This window comes from Schistocerca americana, chromosome 9 (assembly GCF_021461395.2).
Source record: "Schistocerca americana isolate TAMUIC-IGC-003095 chromosome 9, iqSchAmer2.1, whole genome shotgun sequence".
NCBI classification, from domain to species: domain Eukaryota; kingdom Metazoa; phylum Arthropoda; class Insecta; order Orthoptera; family Acrididae; genus Schistocerca; species Schistocerca americana.
In genome coordinates, this window is record NC_060127.1 from 53,371,914 (window position 1) to 53,391,875 (window position 19,962).

The 19,962-nt window shown below is 44.7% G+C and overlaps 1 protein-coding gene across 1 annotated transcript in view; it reads right to left on the minus strand.

Moving 5' to 3' along the window:
• Positions 1–19,274, minus strand: part of LOC124550921 (chymotrypsin-like protease CTRL-1) — a 155,786-nt gene extending 136,512 nt beyond the window's left edge. Inside the window, exon 1 of the mRNA XM_047125718.1 lies at positions 19,146–19,274. Within this exon, the coding sequence (XP_046981674.1) occupies positions 19,146–19,191 (46 nt within the window). The 5' untranslated portion in view covers positions 19,192–19,274. The remainder of the gene's footprint in view (positions 1–19,145) is intronic.
• Positions 19,275–19,962: the final 688 nt, after the last annotated feature.

The following is a 19,962-nucleotide window of genomic DNA, read 5'->3' on the forward strand; positions in this document are numbered from 1 at the left end:
ACCATCATGATGCTGTAAACAGAACCGACATTCATCCGAAAAAATGACGTTTTGCCATTCGTGCACCCAGGTTCGTCGTTGAGTACACCATCGCAGGCGCTCCTGTCTGTGATGCAACGTCAAGGGTAACCGGAGCCATGGTCTCCGAGCTGATAGTCCATGCTGCTGCAAACGTCGTCGAACTGTTCGTGCAGATGGTTGTTGTCTTGCAAACGTCCCCATCTGTAGAGTCAGGGATCGAGACGTGGCTGCACGATCCGTTGCAGCCATGCGGATAAGATGTCTGTCATCTCGACTGCTACTGATACGAGGCCTTTGGGATCCAGCACGGCGTTCCGTATTACCCTCCTGAACCCACCGATTCCATATTCTGCTAACAGTCATTGGGTCTCGACCAACGCGAGCAGCAATGTCGCGATACAATAAACTGCAATCGCGATAGGTTACAATCCGACCTTTATCAAAGTCGGAAACGTGATGGTACGCATTTCTCCTCCTTACACGAGGCACCACAACAGCGTTTCACCAGGCAACGGCGTCAACTGCTGTCTGTGTATGAGAAATCGGTTGGAAACTTTCCTCATGTGAGCACGTTGCAGGTGTCGCCACCGGCGCCAACCTTGTGTGAATGCTCTGAAAAGCTAATCATTTGCATATCACAGCATCTTCTTCCTGTCGGTTAAATTTCGCGTCTGTAGCACGTCATCTTCGTGGTGTAGCAATTTTAATGGTCAGTAGTGTACTTTACTGTTGACTTATAAAATAAAAATATGTCGTGCAAATTTTCACACACTGAGCTACAAACATAAATTCGCTTTCAAAATGATCCTATGCTAATAAATAACAATGCAATTGAATGGTAAAAATCTGGAAACATGAAGTGGACTTCTGGGTATTACTGGGCGCCGACTTTTGCCAAGGGGACATGTCGGCAACAGGGCACAACAAGCGAGTGTTGCAGGTAGTCTAACCGCTCACGAATAGGCGAGGCATGCGGTGTCAAGCGACGGTCTGCGTGACTCTGCGAACAATGACAGCGCCTCCGTCTATCTCGTACCGGTTACGCTGGCCGGTATTATGTATCGTGGCTAGTTGGCATTGGGGAAAGAAGGGGGCTGCACTACTGTACATGCATGTTTTATAATTTGGTTTTTGTGTCCTAGACTTAGTTTTAAGAAACGAGTACATAGATGCAGAATACAAAATACAACTACACAGGTATGTGGCAGTTAATACAAACGAATACAGTACAGCTGTACAAATCGAAACTAACATAGAAACACGTGGCCAGAAACTGCAGTGGCGGTTTATAAGTACTGTTCGAAATGACGGCCACGAAGTGTGTGGCAAAGTTGAACTCTTCGCAGGAAGGATTGCTGAACACCATCCAACATGTCTGTATCCCTTTGCGTTATATCACAGGCATGTTGTATTCTGCGTTGAAGGGTGTTGACATCAACAACCTCTCCTTCATAAATCACCGATTTCAGATGGCCCCACAAAAAGAAATCTAGTGGATTCAGGTCTGGCGATCTTGCTGGCCATGCTACAGAGCCTCCACGACCGATCAATTTCGAAGGGAAGACATTGTCCCGAGTTCTAGGCGCTTCAGTCCGGAACCGCGCTGCTGCTACGGTCGCAGGTTCGAATCCTGCCTCGGGCATGGATGTGTGTGCTGTCCTTAGGTTAGTTAGGTTTAAGTAGTTCTAAGTCTAGGAGACTGATAACCTCAGATGTTAAGTCCCATAGTGCTCAGATCCATTGTCCAGATGACGTCGCACTGTGCCACTGAAGTGAGCGGGGCACCATCATGCATGTACCACAGGTTCATACGAGTGGCCAAACTAACGTCTTCCAACAATTCCGGTAATGTAACATCCAGGAAACGCAAATACTGCTCTTCTGTAAGCCTTTGTCATAGCACATGTTGCCCTATGAGATGGTGATCAATAATACCACAGCCGGCCGCTGTGGTCGAACGGTTCTAGGCTCTTCAGTCTGGAACCGCGCTGCTGCTACGGTCGCAGGTTCGAACCCTGCCTCGGGCGTAGATGTGTATGATGTCCTTAGGTTAGTTAGGTGTAAGTAGTTCTAAGTCTAGGGGACTGATGACCTCAGATGTTAGGTCCCATAGTGCTTAGAGCCATTTGAAACATTTTTTGAATAATACCACACCAGATATTGACACCGCATCGTTGTTGGTACCCTCGTATCACTGTGCTGTGGGGGTTTTATTCCGCCCACTCGTGCCAATTATGCGAATTCACTATACCCTCCTTCGCGAAATAGGCTTCGTCGGTGAACAGTATTGTTCGTGAAAAACGCAGGTCGTGGGTCTGACGCCGTAGGATAAAGTTGCAGAAGTCCAGCCTCCTCTGGTAGTCTTCCGGCAATAATGCCTGTACCTTATGCATACGAAAGGGATGGTAATGGTTTCTATGGAGTACCCGTACAACAGTATATTGTGACATTCCGACCGCAGTAGCGAGAGACCTGGTGCTTATTGTTCGGTCCTCCGCAACAGTCTGTAACACTTTTTCTTCGTCGACGGTCGGCCACGACCACTAAATCCTGGAGGTGCTACACATGCACCGTACTCCCTCAAGCGCCTGTCCACAGAGTAAAACGTTTTTGCGGATGGAAGGCGCCGGCTAGGTAACCTCTCGTGATGCAGTTGGCTTGCAACGTCAGCTTGAAAAAATGGCTCTGAGCACTATGGGACTTAACATCTGTGGTCATCAGTCCATTAGAACTTAGAACTACTTAAACCTAACTAACCTAATGACATCACACACATACATTCCCGAGGCAGGATTCGAACCCGCGACAGTAGCGGTCACGCGGTTCGAGACTGAAGCGCCTAGAACCGCACGGCCAAACCGGCCGGCCAACGTCAGCTCTTCCATCTGCAAGCCCGTAAGTGAGGTGGATGTCGGCGTATTCCTCTTTTGTGAAATTTGCCGTGGTACTGTGGTAACACCGCGATGCGACCGTTAGCAGCTGTCGACACGGCGAGTATCGGGCAGAGTGAGGAGCGCAGAGGTGTTGTAAACACGTCGTGCGCGCCGCGGTTCTACTTCCGTCGTTGACCACTCTTTCCACCTACAGGACACACGTTGCTCTAACATGGGACTGTACACTCCGTTACCGGCGGCAAAATGTGATTCACAAGTTCTGATACAATTTCACATACATTACGACGGGATTTGTTCTTTCTCGTATCTTTCAAACGCTGGCGGATACACATCAGCTCATTGGTGTGTCATGTGTTGTATCTATTGGTGAAAGACATGTCATGATCGTGAGGCTCGTCGGTATCTCATTCAATGGTTAATAGGTGTTTTTGTTTTACGTACACAGTACACCGAGGAGAACGAAATTAACAACGGTGCGTCACGTGTTACGCATAGCAGCATGCGGTCCTCGACGTATTTTTCTTCATTTATGACTCACATGTATCATAATTAATGGGGTAAACGCATACAGTTGAAAGTACACGATACTAGAAGCAAAAAAATCTCAGTAAACATAGGGTCGAAAATGCATACCTTAAGAGCTACGACAAATTTTTCATCTTCGATACTGTGAAACAAATCTCTTCTGCTACAAGTTCTTTGCTTTCCATATTTTGGGAAGTGGTAGTATGGACCAAAATAAGAAAAAGATGAGCAGCGAACATGTGCTCTAAAACGCACACCTTAAAAGTTATACATATTACATGTATGAAAAGAAAAGAAGGAAGAAGGAAAAAATAATAATAATATGATTCATCATAATAAGCTGCGCTACATAAAAAGGACTGCAGCAACGTGATCGATATGTGATACTGTAGGCAGCAGTCCATTAATGTGACTGTCAAAAGCCTGCGAGACATGCGGGACCAGAGTCAGTGAGGTACTGGAAGATAGCAACAGGGATGGAAAGCCACGGTGACTCCAGTGTCATGGCTAGCTTCGCTAGGCGAACAGCCCGATCGAGATGGTCCTACAGATTCTCGAGTGGGTTTGAATCTGGTGACTTTGGCGGCCAGGCGAGTACGGTAAACTCACCCTGGTACTCTTCAAACCGCGCTCATAAACTGCAAGCTGTGTGACACATTGCGTTGTCATGCTGGTAGCTGCCATCATGTCGAGGAAAAACAACTGCATTTCGGCGTGGACACTGTCCCCAAAGATACATGCATTCTTGCATTGATCCATTGCGCCTTCCGAAAAGATGTGATAACCCAGGAAATGCCCTCTGGCCTGGACCCTTCTGCTGATTATTGCAGGGTGTTTGCTTTCAGATGTTTCACTCCCTACATGCCAATGGCCATCTGTCTACTGTACCACAGAACGTGAGTCACCTGAAAAGGCCACCAGTCGCCACTCAGTGGACGTCCAGGTGCGGTACTGGCCCGCAAATTCCACCGATGAACAGGTGGATGGAGTAGGCACCTGCTGTGGAAATGCATACGCGGCAACGTTCACTGATCGGTCATTGAGGAGACAGGGTTGGTAACCCTTGGTTCATCTGAGTGGTCAGTTGCTCAACAGTTGCACATCTACACTGCTGGCCATTAAAATAGCTACACCAAGAAGAAATGCAGATGATAAACGGGCATTCATTGGACAAATACATTATACTACAACTGACATGTGATTACATTTTCTCGCAATTTGGGTGCATAGATCCTGAGAAATCAGCACCCAGAACAACCAAATCTGGCCGTAATAACGGCCTTGATACGCCTGGGCATTGAGTCAAACAGAGCTTGGATGGCGTGTACAGGTACAGCTGCCCATGCAGCTTCAACATGATACCACAGTTCATCAAGAGCAGTGACTGGCGTATTGTGACGAGCCAGTTGCTCGGCCGCCAGACGTGTTCAGTTGGTGAGAGATCTGGAGAATGTGCTGGCTAGGGCAGCAGTCGAACATTTTCTGTATCCAGAAAGGCCCGTACAGGACCTGCAACATGCAGTCGTGCATTATCCTGCTGAAATGTAGGGTTTCGCAGGGATCGAATGAAGGGTAGAGCTACGGGTTGTAACACATCTGAAATGTAACGTCCACTCTTCAAAGTGCCGTCAATGCGAACAAGAGGTGACCGACACGTGTAACCAATGGCACCCCATTCCATCACGCCGGATGATACGCCACTATCGCGATGACGAATACATGCTTCCAATGTGCGTTCACCGCGATGTCGCCAAACACGGATGCCACCATCATGATGCTGTAAACAGAACCTGCATTCATCCGAAAAAATGACGTTTTGCCTTTCGTGCACCCAGGTTCGTCGTTGGGTACACCATGGCAGGCGCTCCTGTCTGTGATGCAGCGTCAAGGGTAACCGCAGCCAGCTGGCCGGGGTGGCCATGCGGTTAAAGGCGCTACAGTCTGGAACCGCGCGACTGCTACGGTCGCAGGTTAGAATCCTGCCTCGGGCATGGATGTGTGTGATGTCCTTAGGTTAGTTAGGTTTAAGTAGTTCTAAGTTCTAGGGGACTGATGACCTTAGAAGTTAAGTCCCATAGTGCTCGGAGCCATTTGAACCATTTGTAACCGCAACCATGGTCTCCGAGCTGATAGTCCATTCTGCTGCAAACGTCGTCGAACTGTTCGTGCAGATGGCTGTTGTCTTGCAAACGTCTCCATCTGTTGACTCAGGGATCGAGACGTAGCTGCACGATCCGTTACAGCCATGTGGATAATGTGCCTGTCATCTCGACTGCTAGTGATACGAGGCCGTTAGGATCCAGCACGGCGTTCCGTATTACCCTCCTGAACCCACCGATTCAATATTCTGCCAACACTCATCGGATCTCGACCAACGCGACCAGCAATGTCGTGATACGATAAACCGCAATCGCGATAGGCTACAATCTGACCTACATCAAAGTCGGAAACGTGATGGTACGCCTTTCTCCTCCGTACTCGAGGCATTACAACAACGTTTCACCAGGCAACGCCGGCCAACTGCTGTTGTGTATGAGAAATCGGTTGGAAACTTTCCTCATGTCAGCACGTTGTAGGTGTCACCACAGGTGCCAACCTTGTGTGAATGCTCTGAAAAGCTAATCATTTGCATATCACAGCATCTTCTTCGTGTCGGTTAAATTTCGCGTCTGTAGCACGTCATCGTCTTGGTGTAGCAATTTTAATGGACAGTAGTGTATGAGGGGCGTTTGAAAAGTCCTTGCAAAGTCCGAGAGAAGGCACCACCAGCGCGGATTGAGGTCATGTTTAGTTAGTAGCATCTTTGGAAAGAACGCACATCACATTTCAGCCGTATATGTCTATTTCTATGTGTTTGGTATTCGTGTGAATCAAGGAAGTCGAGTGACTGTCAAAAAATGGACGAAAAAGAATTTGGTGTGGTGATTAAACATCACTTTATGAAAGGCAAAACGCCTCAGGAGACTAAAGAGAAGCTTGATAAACATTACAGTGACTCTGCACCTTCGATTAGAACAGTTTGTAAGTTGTTTCAAAATTTTCAGAGTGGCCATATGGGCACAAGTGATACTGAACGTTCTGGACGCCCTGTGGAGGTTAAGACTGCATAAATCATTGATAAAATCAATGATACGCTGACAGATGACAGAACAGTTAAGGTGTGTGGGATTGGTAGTGCTGTGGGCATCTCGAATGAATGGTTACATAATATTTTTCATCAACATTTCGACATGGGAAAGCTATCCGCAAGATGGGTTCTGCGATTGCTCATGCTTGACCAAAAACGGAATCGTGTGAAGTGTTGCAAAGATGGTTTGCAGCTGTTCAAGAAGAATCTGCAGAACTTTAAGCGCGGTCTCGTCACTGTGGATGAAACATGGATACATAACTAAACTCTTGAGACCAAACAACAATCTAAACAATGGGTTACCAAGGGAGAATCTGCACCAAAAAAGGAGAAAACCAGTCCTCTGGCCGGAAAGGTTCTGGCAACTGTCTTTTGGGATTCGCAAGGGATAATCCTCATCGACTATCTGGAAAAGGGTAAAAATATTACAGGTGCATATTATTCATCGTTATTGGACCGTTTGAAAACGCAGCTGCAAGAAAAACACCGGCGATTGGACAGCAAAAAAAAGGTCCTTTTCCATCACGACAATGCACCAGCACACACCTCAGCATTTGTGGTCGCAAAATTAATGGAAATAGGATTCCAACTCGTTTCACATCCCCTCTATTCTCCAGACTTGACTTCCTCGGACGCTATTTGTTCCCCAATTTGATGAATTGGCTGGCGGAACAATGGTTTTATTCAAACGAGGAGGTGATGGCAGTAACTAATAGCTATTTTGGAGACTTGGACAAGTCCTATTATTCAGAAGGGACCAAAAAATTAGAACAGCGTTGGACGAAGTGTATAAGTCTAAAAGGAGACTATGTCGAAAAATAAAGAAGGTTTACCCCAAACACGTAAGAAGTTTTTATTTTTGCGCGGACTTTTCAAATGCCCTCGTATTCGCCTATCGTTCACCCCAGGCATCTATGGCCCGTGGTACACTACAGTGGCTTCAGCGCTGGTTTTGGATAGCGCCACGCACAACTGCATACAAACAGGTTACAAGGTTAACTGTTTCGGAAAGGCTTCCGCCCTTGGCCGAAAGCCAATGCTGCTCCCCTTTCAGACGTCAGATAAATCGCTCCGTTTCCGCATTACGACGACGACTTATTTTCTCTTCTCCCGAGACGCTTCATATTCCATCCACTGGTAGTGCTGCCACCTGCTGTCTGAGTGGTTACTTCACGTTGACTTCGAACACAAAAAAATGTTCAAATCTGTGTGAATTGCTAAAGGATCAATCTGCAGAGGTCATCGGCCCCTAAACTTACACACTACTTAAACTAACTTATGCTAAGAACAACAAACACAGCCATGCCCGAGGGAGGACTCGAACCGCCGACGGGAGGGGCCGCGCAGTCCGTGACATGGCGCCTTAAACCGCGCGGCCGACTTCGAACACAGGAGGTAGCCACAGTAACTGGACTATGTACTAATGAAGTATAAAGACGACCTGTTTTAATTTTTGCTAATCTGTGGACAGCGTGAATGAACATTTATTCTGACACGTAGGTCAATGGAAATGGAAATGATCGTATGGTATTGTTGGCCGGTAAGCCCCATGCGGGGGTGTTCTGCAACCGTATTGCAAGTCCTTTTTAGTTGACGCCACTTCGGCAACTTGCGGGTCAATGATAATGAAGGACACACAACACCCAGTCCCTTGCCGGGAATCGAACCCGGCACCCTGCGTGGTAGGTGGAAACGCTACCGCTACGGACGTAGATCAGCGATTATAGACTAACACGCTGACGCAAAATAAAGCAAAAATTAAATATTAAACCGCTTATTTATTCATATCACATTCTCGATAGTAAACGCTCACAATATACAACGTTGCTACTCACTGATATCGTCAACGAAAAGATTGTCTGATACTCTCGATAATTCCTGGCGTAGTGCAAATGATTGTCGTCACCTCAAAAATTCTAGCGACCAGCTGTTGACCGGTATTGACCCCAAGCGCACTCATGCATGGTTGTCTGCCGTTTCACGCGGGTTGTCCCACAACAGTTCATTGCGGACATACGGTTAGCTGGCAGATTTTGCGCTATTCGACCTCCGCTAAAATTACTTTCCTGTACACTGTATGTGCCGGTTGATCTACAGCAGATTACGAAATGGCTAACCTGGTTCATGGTACTTGCTACAGGTTGCCTGGTTAACGGCATCCAGGAGCAAAAAAAAGGTTTGAGTTTTAATATTTAATATAATTAGTGACCGAACTGATAATGGTGTCATAATCTACTCACCAAGAGGTACAATCTCTTGTTAAAAAGCTTACACAACAAGACAAGTACTACAGTTCGGAACTGTGCGTTTTTCTTGAGGTAACGTCACTGACGACGCGCGAATATTGGGACTATTTCAAAATTGTACAAATTTTACGCTTAATTTCAAACTTTCAACAAACTTTTTCTTGCTGACACCACTGCAAAATGGTGAAAGGAAAAAAAGTGTATCCAGGGATGAGAAAACCCCATATACCTAAAAAAAATCAATGGGTTAAATTGGCTATTTATGGGTTTTCAAAAATGGTTCAAATGACTCTGAGCACTATGGGACTCAACATCTATGGTCATAAGTCCCCTAGAACTTAGAACTACTTAAACCTAACTAACCTAAGGACATCACACGCAACCATGCCCGAGGTAGGATTCGAACCTGCGACCGTAGCGGTCGCGCGGTTCCAGACTGTAGCGCCTAGAACCGTTCGGCCACCCCGGCCGGCTATTTATGGGTTTTACTGTTTTTTTTTATTTTCTTTGTATTGACAATTTGATAGTTTAATTCAAATTCTTATGATCAATTTATTCAAAACACTAACCCATTCTTAAAGCTACTTTTTCTGCATATGAAGAAACTGTAACAGAGCACACTGTAAAGTCCTTGCTAAAATTGGCAAAATCTTCCATACAGTTGTAATTTATATAAAGCCACACATCTTCTCAGGCAGTTGTCAGATGTTTGTAGAGTCCTGGACGTTCTTCAAGCAGGCCGCACAAATATTACACAAACAGTCGAACTATTGATCGATCTTTTAGAAATCCCTCATACGGAACACTACAAGGACGTAAAAAAAAAAAAAAAAAAATGAACGCAACAAGCTCTAGAACCCGTTAACAATCTTGCTAATGTGCTAGATCCAATAGGGAGAAGATTAGCTGCTGAACAAGAAGAAAGTGCAGAAAACTGGCTCATAGAGATGAAATCCTGCGTGAATTACAGGTATTACGTCTCTTACATTGCTGAGTGTGCCACTACGTTTTCTGACGCAATTGTAGAACAGCTCCATCCCAACAAAGGATGGAAGATAACTGAGCTGAAAACAGCAAAAAAAAAAGAGAAAGGAAAGGTATCAACAGGATATACACCCCTGGAAATGGAAAAAAGAACACATTGACACCGGTGTGTCAGACCCACCATACTTGCTCCGGACACTGCGAGAGGGCTGTACAAGCAATGATCACACGCACGGCACAGCGGACACACCAGGAACCGCGGTGTTGGCCGTCGAATGGCGCTAGCTGCGCAGCATTTGTGCACCGCCGCCGTCAGTGTCAGCCAGTTTGCCGTGGCATACGGAGCTCCATCGCAGTCTTTAACACTGGTAGCATGCCGCGACAGCGTGGACGTGAACCGTATGTGCAGTTGACGGACTTTGAGCGAGGGCGTATAGTGGGCATGCGGGAGGCCGGGTGGACGTACCGCCGAATTGCTCAACACGTGGGGCGTGAGGTCTCCACAGTACATCGATGTTGTCGCCAGTGGTCGGCGGAAGGTGCACGTGCCCGTCAACCTGGGACCGAACCGCAGCGACGCACGGATGCACGCCAAGACCGTAGGATCGTACGCAGTGCCGTAGGGGACCGCACCGCCACTTCCCAGCAAATTAGGGACACTGTTGCTCCTGAGGTATCGGCGAGGACCATTCGCAACCGTCTCCATGAAGCTGGGCTACGGTCCCGCACACCGTTAGGCCGTCTTCCGCTCACGCCCCAACATCGTGCAGCCCGCCTCCAGTGGTGTCGCGACAGGCGTGAATGGAGGGACGAATGGAGACGTGTCGTCTTCAGCGATGAGAGTCGCTTCTGCCTTGGTGCCAATGATGGTCGTATGCGTGTTTGGCGCCGTGCAGGTGAGCGCCACAATCAGGACTGCATACGACCGAGGCACACAGGGCCAACACCCGGCATCATGGTGTGGGGAGCGATCTCCTACACTGGCCGTATACCACTGGTGATCGTCGAGGGGACACTGAATAGTGCGCGGTACATCCAAACCGTCATCGAACCCATCGTTCTACCATTCCTAGACCGGCAAGGGAACTTGCTGTTCCAACAGGACAATGCACGTCCGCATGTATCCCGTGCCACCCAACGTGCTCTAGAAGGTGTAAGTCAACTACCCTGGCCAGCAAGATCTCCGGATCTGTCCCCCATTGAGCATGTTTGGGACTGGATGAAGCGTCGTCTCACGCGGTCTGCACGTCCAGCACGAACGCTGGTCCAACTGAGGCGCCAGGTGGATATGGCATGGCAAGCCGTTCCACAGGACTACATCCAGCATCTCTACGATCGTCTCCATGGGAGAATAGCAGCCTGCATTGCTGCGAAAGGTGGATATACACTGTACTAGTACCGACATTGTGCATGCTCTGTTGCCTGTGTCTATGTGCCTGTGGTTCTGTCAGTGTGATCATGTGATGTATCTGACCCCAGGAATGTGTCAATAAAGTTTCCCCTTCCTGGGACAATGAATTCACGGTGTTCTTATTTCAATTTCCAGGAGTGTATTACTTTCGTGAAAAGCCTTATTTCTTGCTTCACAAGCTGTCGAACTATTGATCGATCTTTTAGAAAGCCCTCATACGGAACACTATAAGGCTGTAACAAAAAATAAATAAATAAATAAATAAACGCAACAAGCTCTCGAACCATTCACTATCTTGCTAATGCGCTAGACCCAAAAATAGGGAGAAGATTAACTGCTGAAAAAGAAGAAAGTGCATAAAACTGGCTCATAGAGATGAAATCCTGCGTGAATTACAGGTATTACGTCTCTTACACTGCTATTGCTGAGTGTGCCACTGCGTTTTCTGACGCAATTGTAGCACAGCTCCATCCCAACAAAGGGCGGAAGATAACTGAGCTGAAACCAGCAAAAAAAAAAAAAAAAAGGAAAGGTATCAACAGGATATATTACTTTCGTGAAAAGCTTTATTTCTTGCCCTGCCAGTGCTGCTTCCATTGAGAGAATCTTCTCCACCTACAAGCTTGTTTGGTAAAAATTAATAAACAATTAAGGAGAGAACAGATATTACAAATCAGTGAAGATCTATAAATTTCTGCACACTTCCAAAAAGGACTCAATTGTGCTTTACAGTCTTTAAAATTGTACATCGATTTAAAGTTTATTTCTGGAATTAAAAATTATTTAACTGTGCTTTTTGTATTGCAAGAAAAGTTAAAACTCAATATTAATAATTTAAATTCTTGTGACAGGAAATATTTGCCTTCAATAAATATGATGTCTCTTTTCAATTTCTCTAAGACCAAATAAGTAACATTTTGTACGTTAATCAAATGTTCGTAGTTAAATATAGTATTTTTTTCAAATATAAATGTACCTCGTGGTTTTTTTTTTTTGTGTAGTGTTAAATTACAGCCACCATGAGTTTATCACTTGTTACATTTTCGCTGTTTATGCAGTAAAACTTTAGCATCGTTCATGACTTATTAATTTTTTACTTCTGTATTGCTGTATTCCTAGAACATTTTGCAAAAAATATCCACATATATCACCGAATGTATCTGCAAAATTATATCATTGTACCAGACACATAGTTCAGTAGACGTGACGTCATAAACATTAAGATACGTGAAAAACTAGCATTTACCTAAAATGGAGAGCAAATTACTCTGACCTTAGTCACCTAGTCTTTGATAATGAGAGCATTTAGCGACTTCCAGCAAACTTGAAATATAATTTCGACCTTTGCTATACTTCCTCTCGCTTACAAGCTTAACGCTTGATATCTGACATATTTAATAAGTGGCAAAGTAATCAAACGTTTGAAGCTTTTCACGCATACGCGTTTGATTTTTTAAAGAATCGGGGCTGGGAGATTTACCGGTAATGGCTAATGGGCGGCAAACCAGTAACGAAGTAAATACAGCTGCCCAGATGGGATAGTGGTTACAATCCTTTCTCACAACGTACGGCGGCCTGAAACTAATATCTCGCGATGAGCAAAGCTAAGTCTTCCTAATCACTTGGACTGCTCTCCGAGCAACTTGCAGTAATCCGGAGTAGCCCTCAAATTCAGCATGTGAAATCATGCATTATTAAATTAATGAAAATAACAGGGATAGTAGTATCGAAAACAAAGCGGAACCACTAGGTCCGAAGTCAACAACGAAACATCTACCTAGGAAATGAAAAAAAAAAATTGGACAAAAATGACTAAGTAGTGTCTCTAAGAACTTAGCTTAGTCCAGACGGGTAGTAGGAAAATAGCATTGAGGATAGTAAAACAAAAGAACGCCAATGATGGAGATGCCAACAGCTTCACGACAAAAAGAGGGTACATCATTTGACTGAAAACGTCTGTTTTCTCTTAGGCGAAGCTACATCATCGCATTACAGGGATGGAAACAGGATGTTTATGCGATAATGAATGGTTGGATTTGATTAGGTCTGGTCAAATGAAACATGGAAAACAGCGAGAGTAAGATTTTTAGAAACACATTTGTACCACTGAAACAGAATACATTCTTTCAATCATTCATCGCATTCCTTTGATCCCAGCAAGAAAAAGAAATTTCGGGGAAGTGAAACGAGTCAAAGTTTACAGTAGTGAAAGATAAGCGAATCATACACAAAAAGTAATAAATGTAGAGTTACGAAATTTCGAGAATACATTTGACTAGGTGACATATTTAAGTGATTAACATTGCTAGATCCCAGGTTAATGTAAAACTCAGTGAGGTGTTGATAATGGCGTCTTTGTCCCCTTAAAGGCATTCTTGACTAACGTCACATCAGTCACATCACCATGTTTAATCTCAGAGATAACTAACGCTCACGAACGTTACAGCGTGTATTTAAAGTAAACCTAATTTGCATCTTCATAATGGCGTTTTCAGCGCCACTCTTAACACAACTGGCGCTAAATCTGTATAGACGTCATCTTTCATATGTAGAAACACGCCTGCTAACTTTCGTTTATGTCGCACAACTGCTTGATGTTGCGGGAGGGTTTATTAATGGTAACCACAAAAATTTTTTTTAAACAACAGACATGTTTTTTACAGCGTATAGATGTGTAATAAAGGTCCTGAATTTGGAGATATGAATATTACATTTGCCGCGAAAAGCCCCTTTCACTACGAAGATATAAATTTTTGGGCTAAGTTTTACTGACAAATTTTAAAAAATTAGGAATCTGGTATAAGAAATCATTACAAGCAATAAATATTTTTTTTTAATTTTTGGAGATATAAAGTACATGACTAGATTACATTTTCAAAAGGTGGGCATAAGGTAGCCCCTTCGCCGTCCCTCCTTGTTATTTCCAGGGTCAATGCATAAGGTAGCCCCTTCGCCGTCCCTCCTTGTTATTTCCAGGGTCAATGCACTTTTCTATCCTACAAACACTTTCCTCCTCAGGCAACAATTGCGCCAGAATATAATGCCATAAGACAATGTGAATAGACACAGGTGAAGTATGTCAGCTCTTCGTCGTGAAAAAGTCTGTTAGCTCACCGTTCGAACATTCTTACGTGACAAAGTACCGTCAGATCTGAATCGTTATAACTACGAGACTGCCCGCATCTCGTGGTCGTGCGGTAGCGTTCTCGCTTCCCACGCCCGGGTTCCCGGGTTCGATTCCCGGCGGAGTCAGGGATTTTCTCTGCCTCGTGATGGCTGGGTGTTGTGTGCTGTCCTTAGGTTAGTTAGGCTTAATTAGTTCTAAGTTCTAGGGTACTGATGACCACAGATGTTAAGTCCCATAGTCCTCAGAGCCATTTGAACCATTTTTTGAACTACGAGACTAATAAAGCGTGAAAAGTGATGGAATGTACAACGGACACATCACTACGTACGTGTTTGTCGCGCAGCATTTGTTTTGCTTATGGACGTCATCGTACCAGTGTTTAAATGTCTCACTATACTGCTGATGTAAATTTTGTTTTATGTCGGAATCTGTCCTTTGTTAAGCCCACGTAACTTCGTATCAGGGTACGACTTATACTAATGTATAATCTGCATTGTCTAAACAAACTATAGAATCACTTTCCTAGTGTTGAGATGGCTGTATGAGCACATACTAAAAGCCAATAAATTAAAAAAAAATGGTACCAGCATAGGCGCCTGTGCGTGATCGTTATGAATTAGCTTTGTATAATACTTAGTGGAGTGTGAAAATGAGTTTAGCAAGGTGTCATTGTGAAGAGCTTGCAGGTAGGAGGGTCGTTCAATAAATAATGCTCGACATTTTTTTTTTAAAAAGCCATTAATATACATAGAGTAACGTCCTTGTTGATGCTTCAAATTTGATGTTTGTTCTGTGCACCGGTGAACTTTCGAACCGTTCTGGTAGATAGCAGAGCCGTAGTACAGCGTCAAAATGGCGTCTGCATACGACTCACGTCACGAGCAGCGTGCTGTTATTGAATTCTTGAGTGCAGAGAAAGAAACAGTGGTGAACATCCATAAAAGTTTGTGTGCTGTGTATGGCAATGCTGCAACTGATAGGTGTACAGTTGGGTGATGGGTAACAGAAGTTACAGTCTCAGGAAATGCAGAAACAGAATTCTATGATCAGCCACGCTCTGGACGTCCTCCCACAGCCACTGCTTCAGACATGCTGAATCGTACGGATGCCATTATTCGTGCCGACCGGCGCATCACAACTCGACAATTGGCTCTTCAGTTGGTTCAAATGGCTCTGAGCACTATGGGACTCAACTTCTGAGGTCATTAGTCCCCTAGAACTTAGAACTAGTTAAACCTAAGGACATCACAAACATCCATGCCCGAGGCAGGATTCGAACCTGCGACCGTAGCGGTCCTGCGGTTCCAGACTGCAGCGCCTTTAACCGCACGGCCACTTCGGCCGGCGCTCTTCAGTTGCTGGTCAGCACTGGTAGTGCGTCTGCAATGATCGAGACTCTCGGATATTCAAACAGGTGCTCACGATGGGTGCCACGAATGCTCGCAGCGGACCACAAGATTCAAAGACAGACCATTTCATCTGAATTTTTGGAGCGTTTTGAGATCGACGCAGAGGCGTTTCTGTCACGGACCGTTACGAGGGACGAAAGCTGGATGCTCCACTTTGCGCTGGAAACAAAAAGACAGTCCATGGAGTCACATCATCCTCATTCACCTCAAAAGAAGAAATTCGAGACAATCCCCTCTGCGGGATAAGTCATGGTGACAGTCTTCTGAGATTGTGATGGCATCATTCTCGTGGATGTGATGTCAAGAGGGTCAACTATCAATTTAGAGGTATATGTGAAGACTCTGATTAAACTCAAGAACAGTTTCCGACGTGAGTGATCGAACAAGAATCCAGCAGAAATCTTGCTCCAACACGAGAATGCACGCCCACATACAAGTCTGGGAACCCGGGAACACATCGCTTAATTGGGTTGGACATCATTGCCTCATCCACCCTACAGTCCACACCTGACATCGTCGGACTTCCAGCTCTTTGGCCCGCTTAAAGATTCTCTGCAGGAAACACACTTTGGAGATGACGAGAATGTCAGTCATGGAGTGAAAACACGGTTACGCCAACAGGGCAAGAGCTTTTACCAGCAGGGAAATACATGCTCTTTCATAACGTTGGCGTACGGCCATAGAACGTGATGGAGACTACTTAGAAAAGTAGGACATGGACAAGACATGTTGATGTATATTGTCACCAAAGTCTGACTCTTAACAATACACACGTTATGAAAAAAAAATGTGGGGCGTTACTTATTGAACGACCCTCGTGTAACGAAAAGAGAGACAATACAATTATTCGCTTGAATATAAGTGAAAATACGTATTAAATTGCAAATTACAAAATAATGATAGGTTTCGTCTCATATGACTCCTTGTAGAGGCACTAAAATGACGTATATGGGTGAACACCACATTTTATGCTTACTGCTAGCTTTTGTGTAGTCAATACTTCCTTTCTAAGTTACAAGTTATCCCACAAAATCATTCCGTAAAACATTATTGAGTGGGAATACGCAAAATACATCGGGACGTTCATACGTTTGTTTCCAAGATTAGCAATTGTACGAAGAGCTAAAGTTCCTGTAGTTAAGTGTTTGAGACGATCAGTAATATGCTTCTTCCAGTTCAAGTTTCCTTCAATATGTACACCTAAAAATCTGGAGCATTCTACCCTAGTTACTGACTCCCGCTCGCGTCCTACACATTTGTTGGTATGACTTTGCTTGTTGTACAGAATCGAATGCAGTATTTTTTCTCAAGATTTAGGGACATTTTACTATCAGAGAACCACTTAATAATTCTTTGGAAAATATCATTTACTTAATCTTCTGTTTTCTCTCAGATGGGGTTTGTTACAACACTAGCATCGTCTGCAGAAAGCTCCAATTTTTCTATTTGAATGTTAAGCGGAAAGTCATTCACGTATATGCAAGTGCTACGGCTGCGTCGAAACGGAAATAAAAATATGACGCTGAGTGATTACGTGGCTGTCTCATCGGACATAAAGCGGCTAGCAACAGTCAAACTCGTCATTCGCCTGCCCTGCAACCATTACACTACTCTATGTAACCGTTGTATTAAAGATATTGATAATTGAATTACTTATTAATAAGAAACATTTGTTATGATTTTATCCCGATGTTTCCAGGGAAAAATCTAGGGCGCGAAATCGAACTATATACACACACAGATTTTATTTTATTTTATTTTACTTTTTTTTTTCAGCAACGTAACTGGAAGTTGAAACGATCCGATTGCAGTTATTGTGGGCAATGATACAGCAATCGATCGTGAATGCGCAAGTGTTGCGCACATCCCGCGCATCACTGTGCGATTGAACCACACACTAATAAATAGTGACGACACTCACTGGTGCGAAAGTTAGTTACAGTTTGACAACTGGAGCGGCACTAGCGCTCCAAGCTGAGAGGAAGTAGACAATCACATGCTTCGTATGGATAAAGTTTGTTTTTAATTATTTTCTACTTAACTAACGGAACAGTTGTTATACTTTTTGCGTTCCATACATTAGTAAATTACCAAGAGATATGAAGCATCATGAAATACATATAAAAACAGCCGAAACACACCGATTTAATGACATAAGCTACAAGTCATTCATGAAGTAATACTTGCGAATACGTCTGCATCTGCAGCTTACTTCGCTGAAAACAAGAGAATATAAGCACATTTCATGCATGGTTCAAATGGCTCTGAGCACTATGGGACTTAACATTGGAGGTTATCAGTCCCCTAGAACTTAGAACTACTTAATCCTAACAAACCTAAGGACATCACACACATCCATGCCCGAGGCAGGATTCGAACCTGCGACCGTCGCGGTTCCAGACTGAAGCGCCTAGAACCGCTCGGTCACAGAGGCAGGCCCATTTCATGCATGAGAAGCATACATTTCTGTTATTGTCTGTTATTATTATCACGGGCACTTTACTTGGCACTTAAATTTTTTTAGTGATTCACCCTTTCTTACACTTCACTCGACTTTCTAGTACACGAGTCTTTTCCTAAACGTAATAACTTTTGCTTCAAAAGCGAATATGTCGAAGATTCTTGCAGTTTGTGGCCCAGGTTTAGCAACAATTGTGGAATTGATTTCTCTTGCGTTGAGACGATTTATTACACACCTGTGAGATTTACCTTACACTACAGTTGTTATGGCCTATTTGATACGTTAAGTAATGTAGGCATTACATTTGATAGAGGTTTCCACTTTCACTGATTTCGCCGAAAGTGTAGCGAACAAAACTCTGCATCGTTGGATAGATATACAACGTCTTTCTCTAAAATCTCAGGTCTCCTAGTATTTACTAGCAATTTTTTGTTATTAAAGGAAAACGACGTTATTCAGTAAATAAATGTCTGTATATTACACGAGAACCGTAAGTAAACTGTTCTGTAATTCACAGTTTCGTATCTCCCATGCTAAACGAAACTAATTAATCACAAATGTGGTGTAATTTTTTAGTTATTGTCGATTTTTGTGGCATTACCCACTCTCCCTAGTGTAAAAACTATGTTACAAATCAACATAAACGTTGGTATTCGCACTCGTCCGATAACGTATTCAGAAGTGTCGCTTGCTGACCGTTTGGGGCTGGTTCAGATGGCTCTGAGCACTATGGTACTTAACATCTGAGGTCATCAGTCCCCTAGAACTTAGAACTACTTAAACCTAACTAACCTAAGGACATCACACACATTCGTGCCCGAGGCAGGATTCGAACCTGCAGCCGTTTGGGGTGCTGCTAACGCTGGGGGTAACAAAAACGGGACGGAGTGTCGCGACTGTTAGAATGTGACAGAAGTGCGTGGTTTCTTAAGTCTCTTACCGACAGCAGCGCTGGCCAGCAAAAGGACCACTCCACAGCTGATCATGGCGGCGACTGGACCGAGCTCAGCCAAACAATGCGCGACCGGAACAAAAGGATGTGCCGCTGTGCCATCCGGTACAGGAAGCGTGCCATCAGACAGCCCAGAATGCCCCTGGCCGCTGGGCACGCTCGCACGTCACCTATACGACCTTCCGCGTTTGATACGGACGCAGATAGCAAATAGTGTCACCACTTCGGGAATTCCCCGCACTACCTTGCATAACGTGCAGAAAACTGTACTTCATAATCCACAACAGAGCAACATGGCACATTGATTAGCACACTGGACTGGCGTTCGGGAAGATGACGGTTCAAATCCGCTTAACGGCCCTCCGGATTTGAAGACGTAAAATCTGCAACAGTCATTTGTTCCAGACGGTAGCGACTCGGTGCGGCAGACTCCGTATGTACGAGGGGAAGTCAAAACGTAAAGGGACTTTTGCAATTTCTGGCCGTAAAGCCGTCGGCAAACGGACCGTGCATCCGAACGTTGAGCATTGAGCGTGCCGAGTTTCTGACGTCATAGCGTGGAATAGCACGTTCGGGAATCTTTCCGAACGTGCAGAGCGATTTCTGGCATGTCAGATATTCTGAGTGTGCGTCTGAACGTCGACCAATAAGATGGCACAACGCCACCTACGTCACACGCACGTCGTCTCTCTTCAGTACAGAGTTATGAGGCGCCATATTGGAATTCACTTCAAGCCTATATGTATATATGCCGTTTCTGAGCACCAGCAAATTGAGAATCACTGGAAAACCCGTTGTTAGTTGT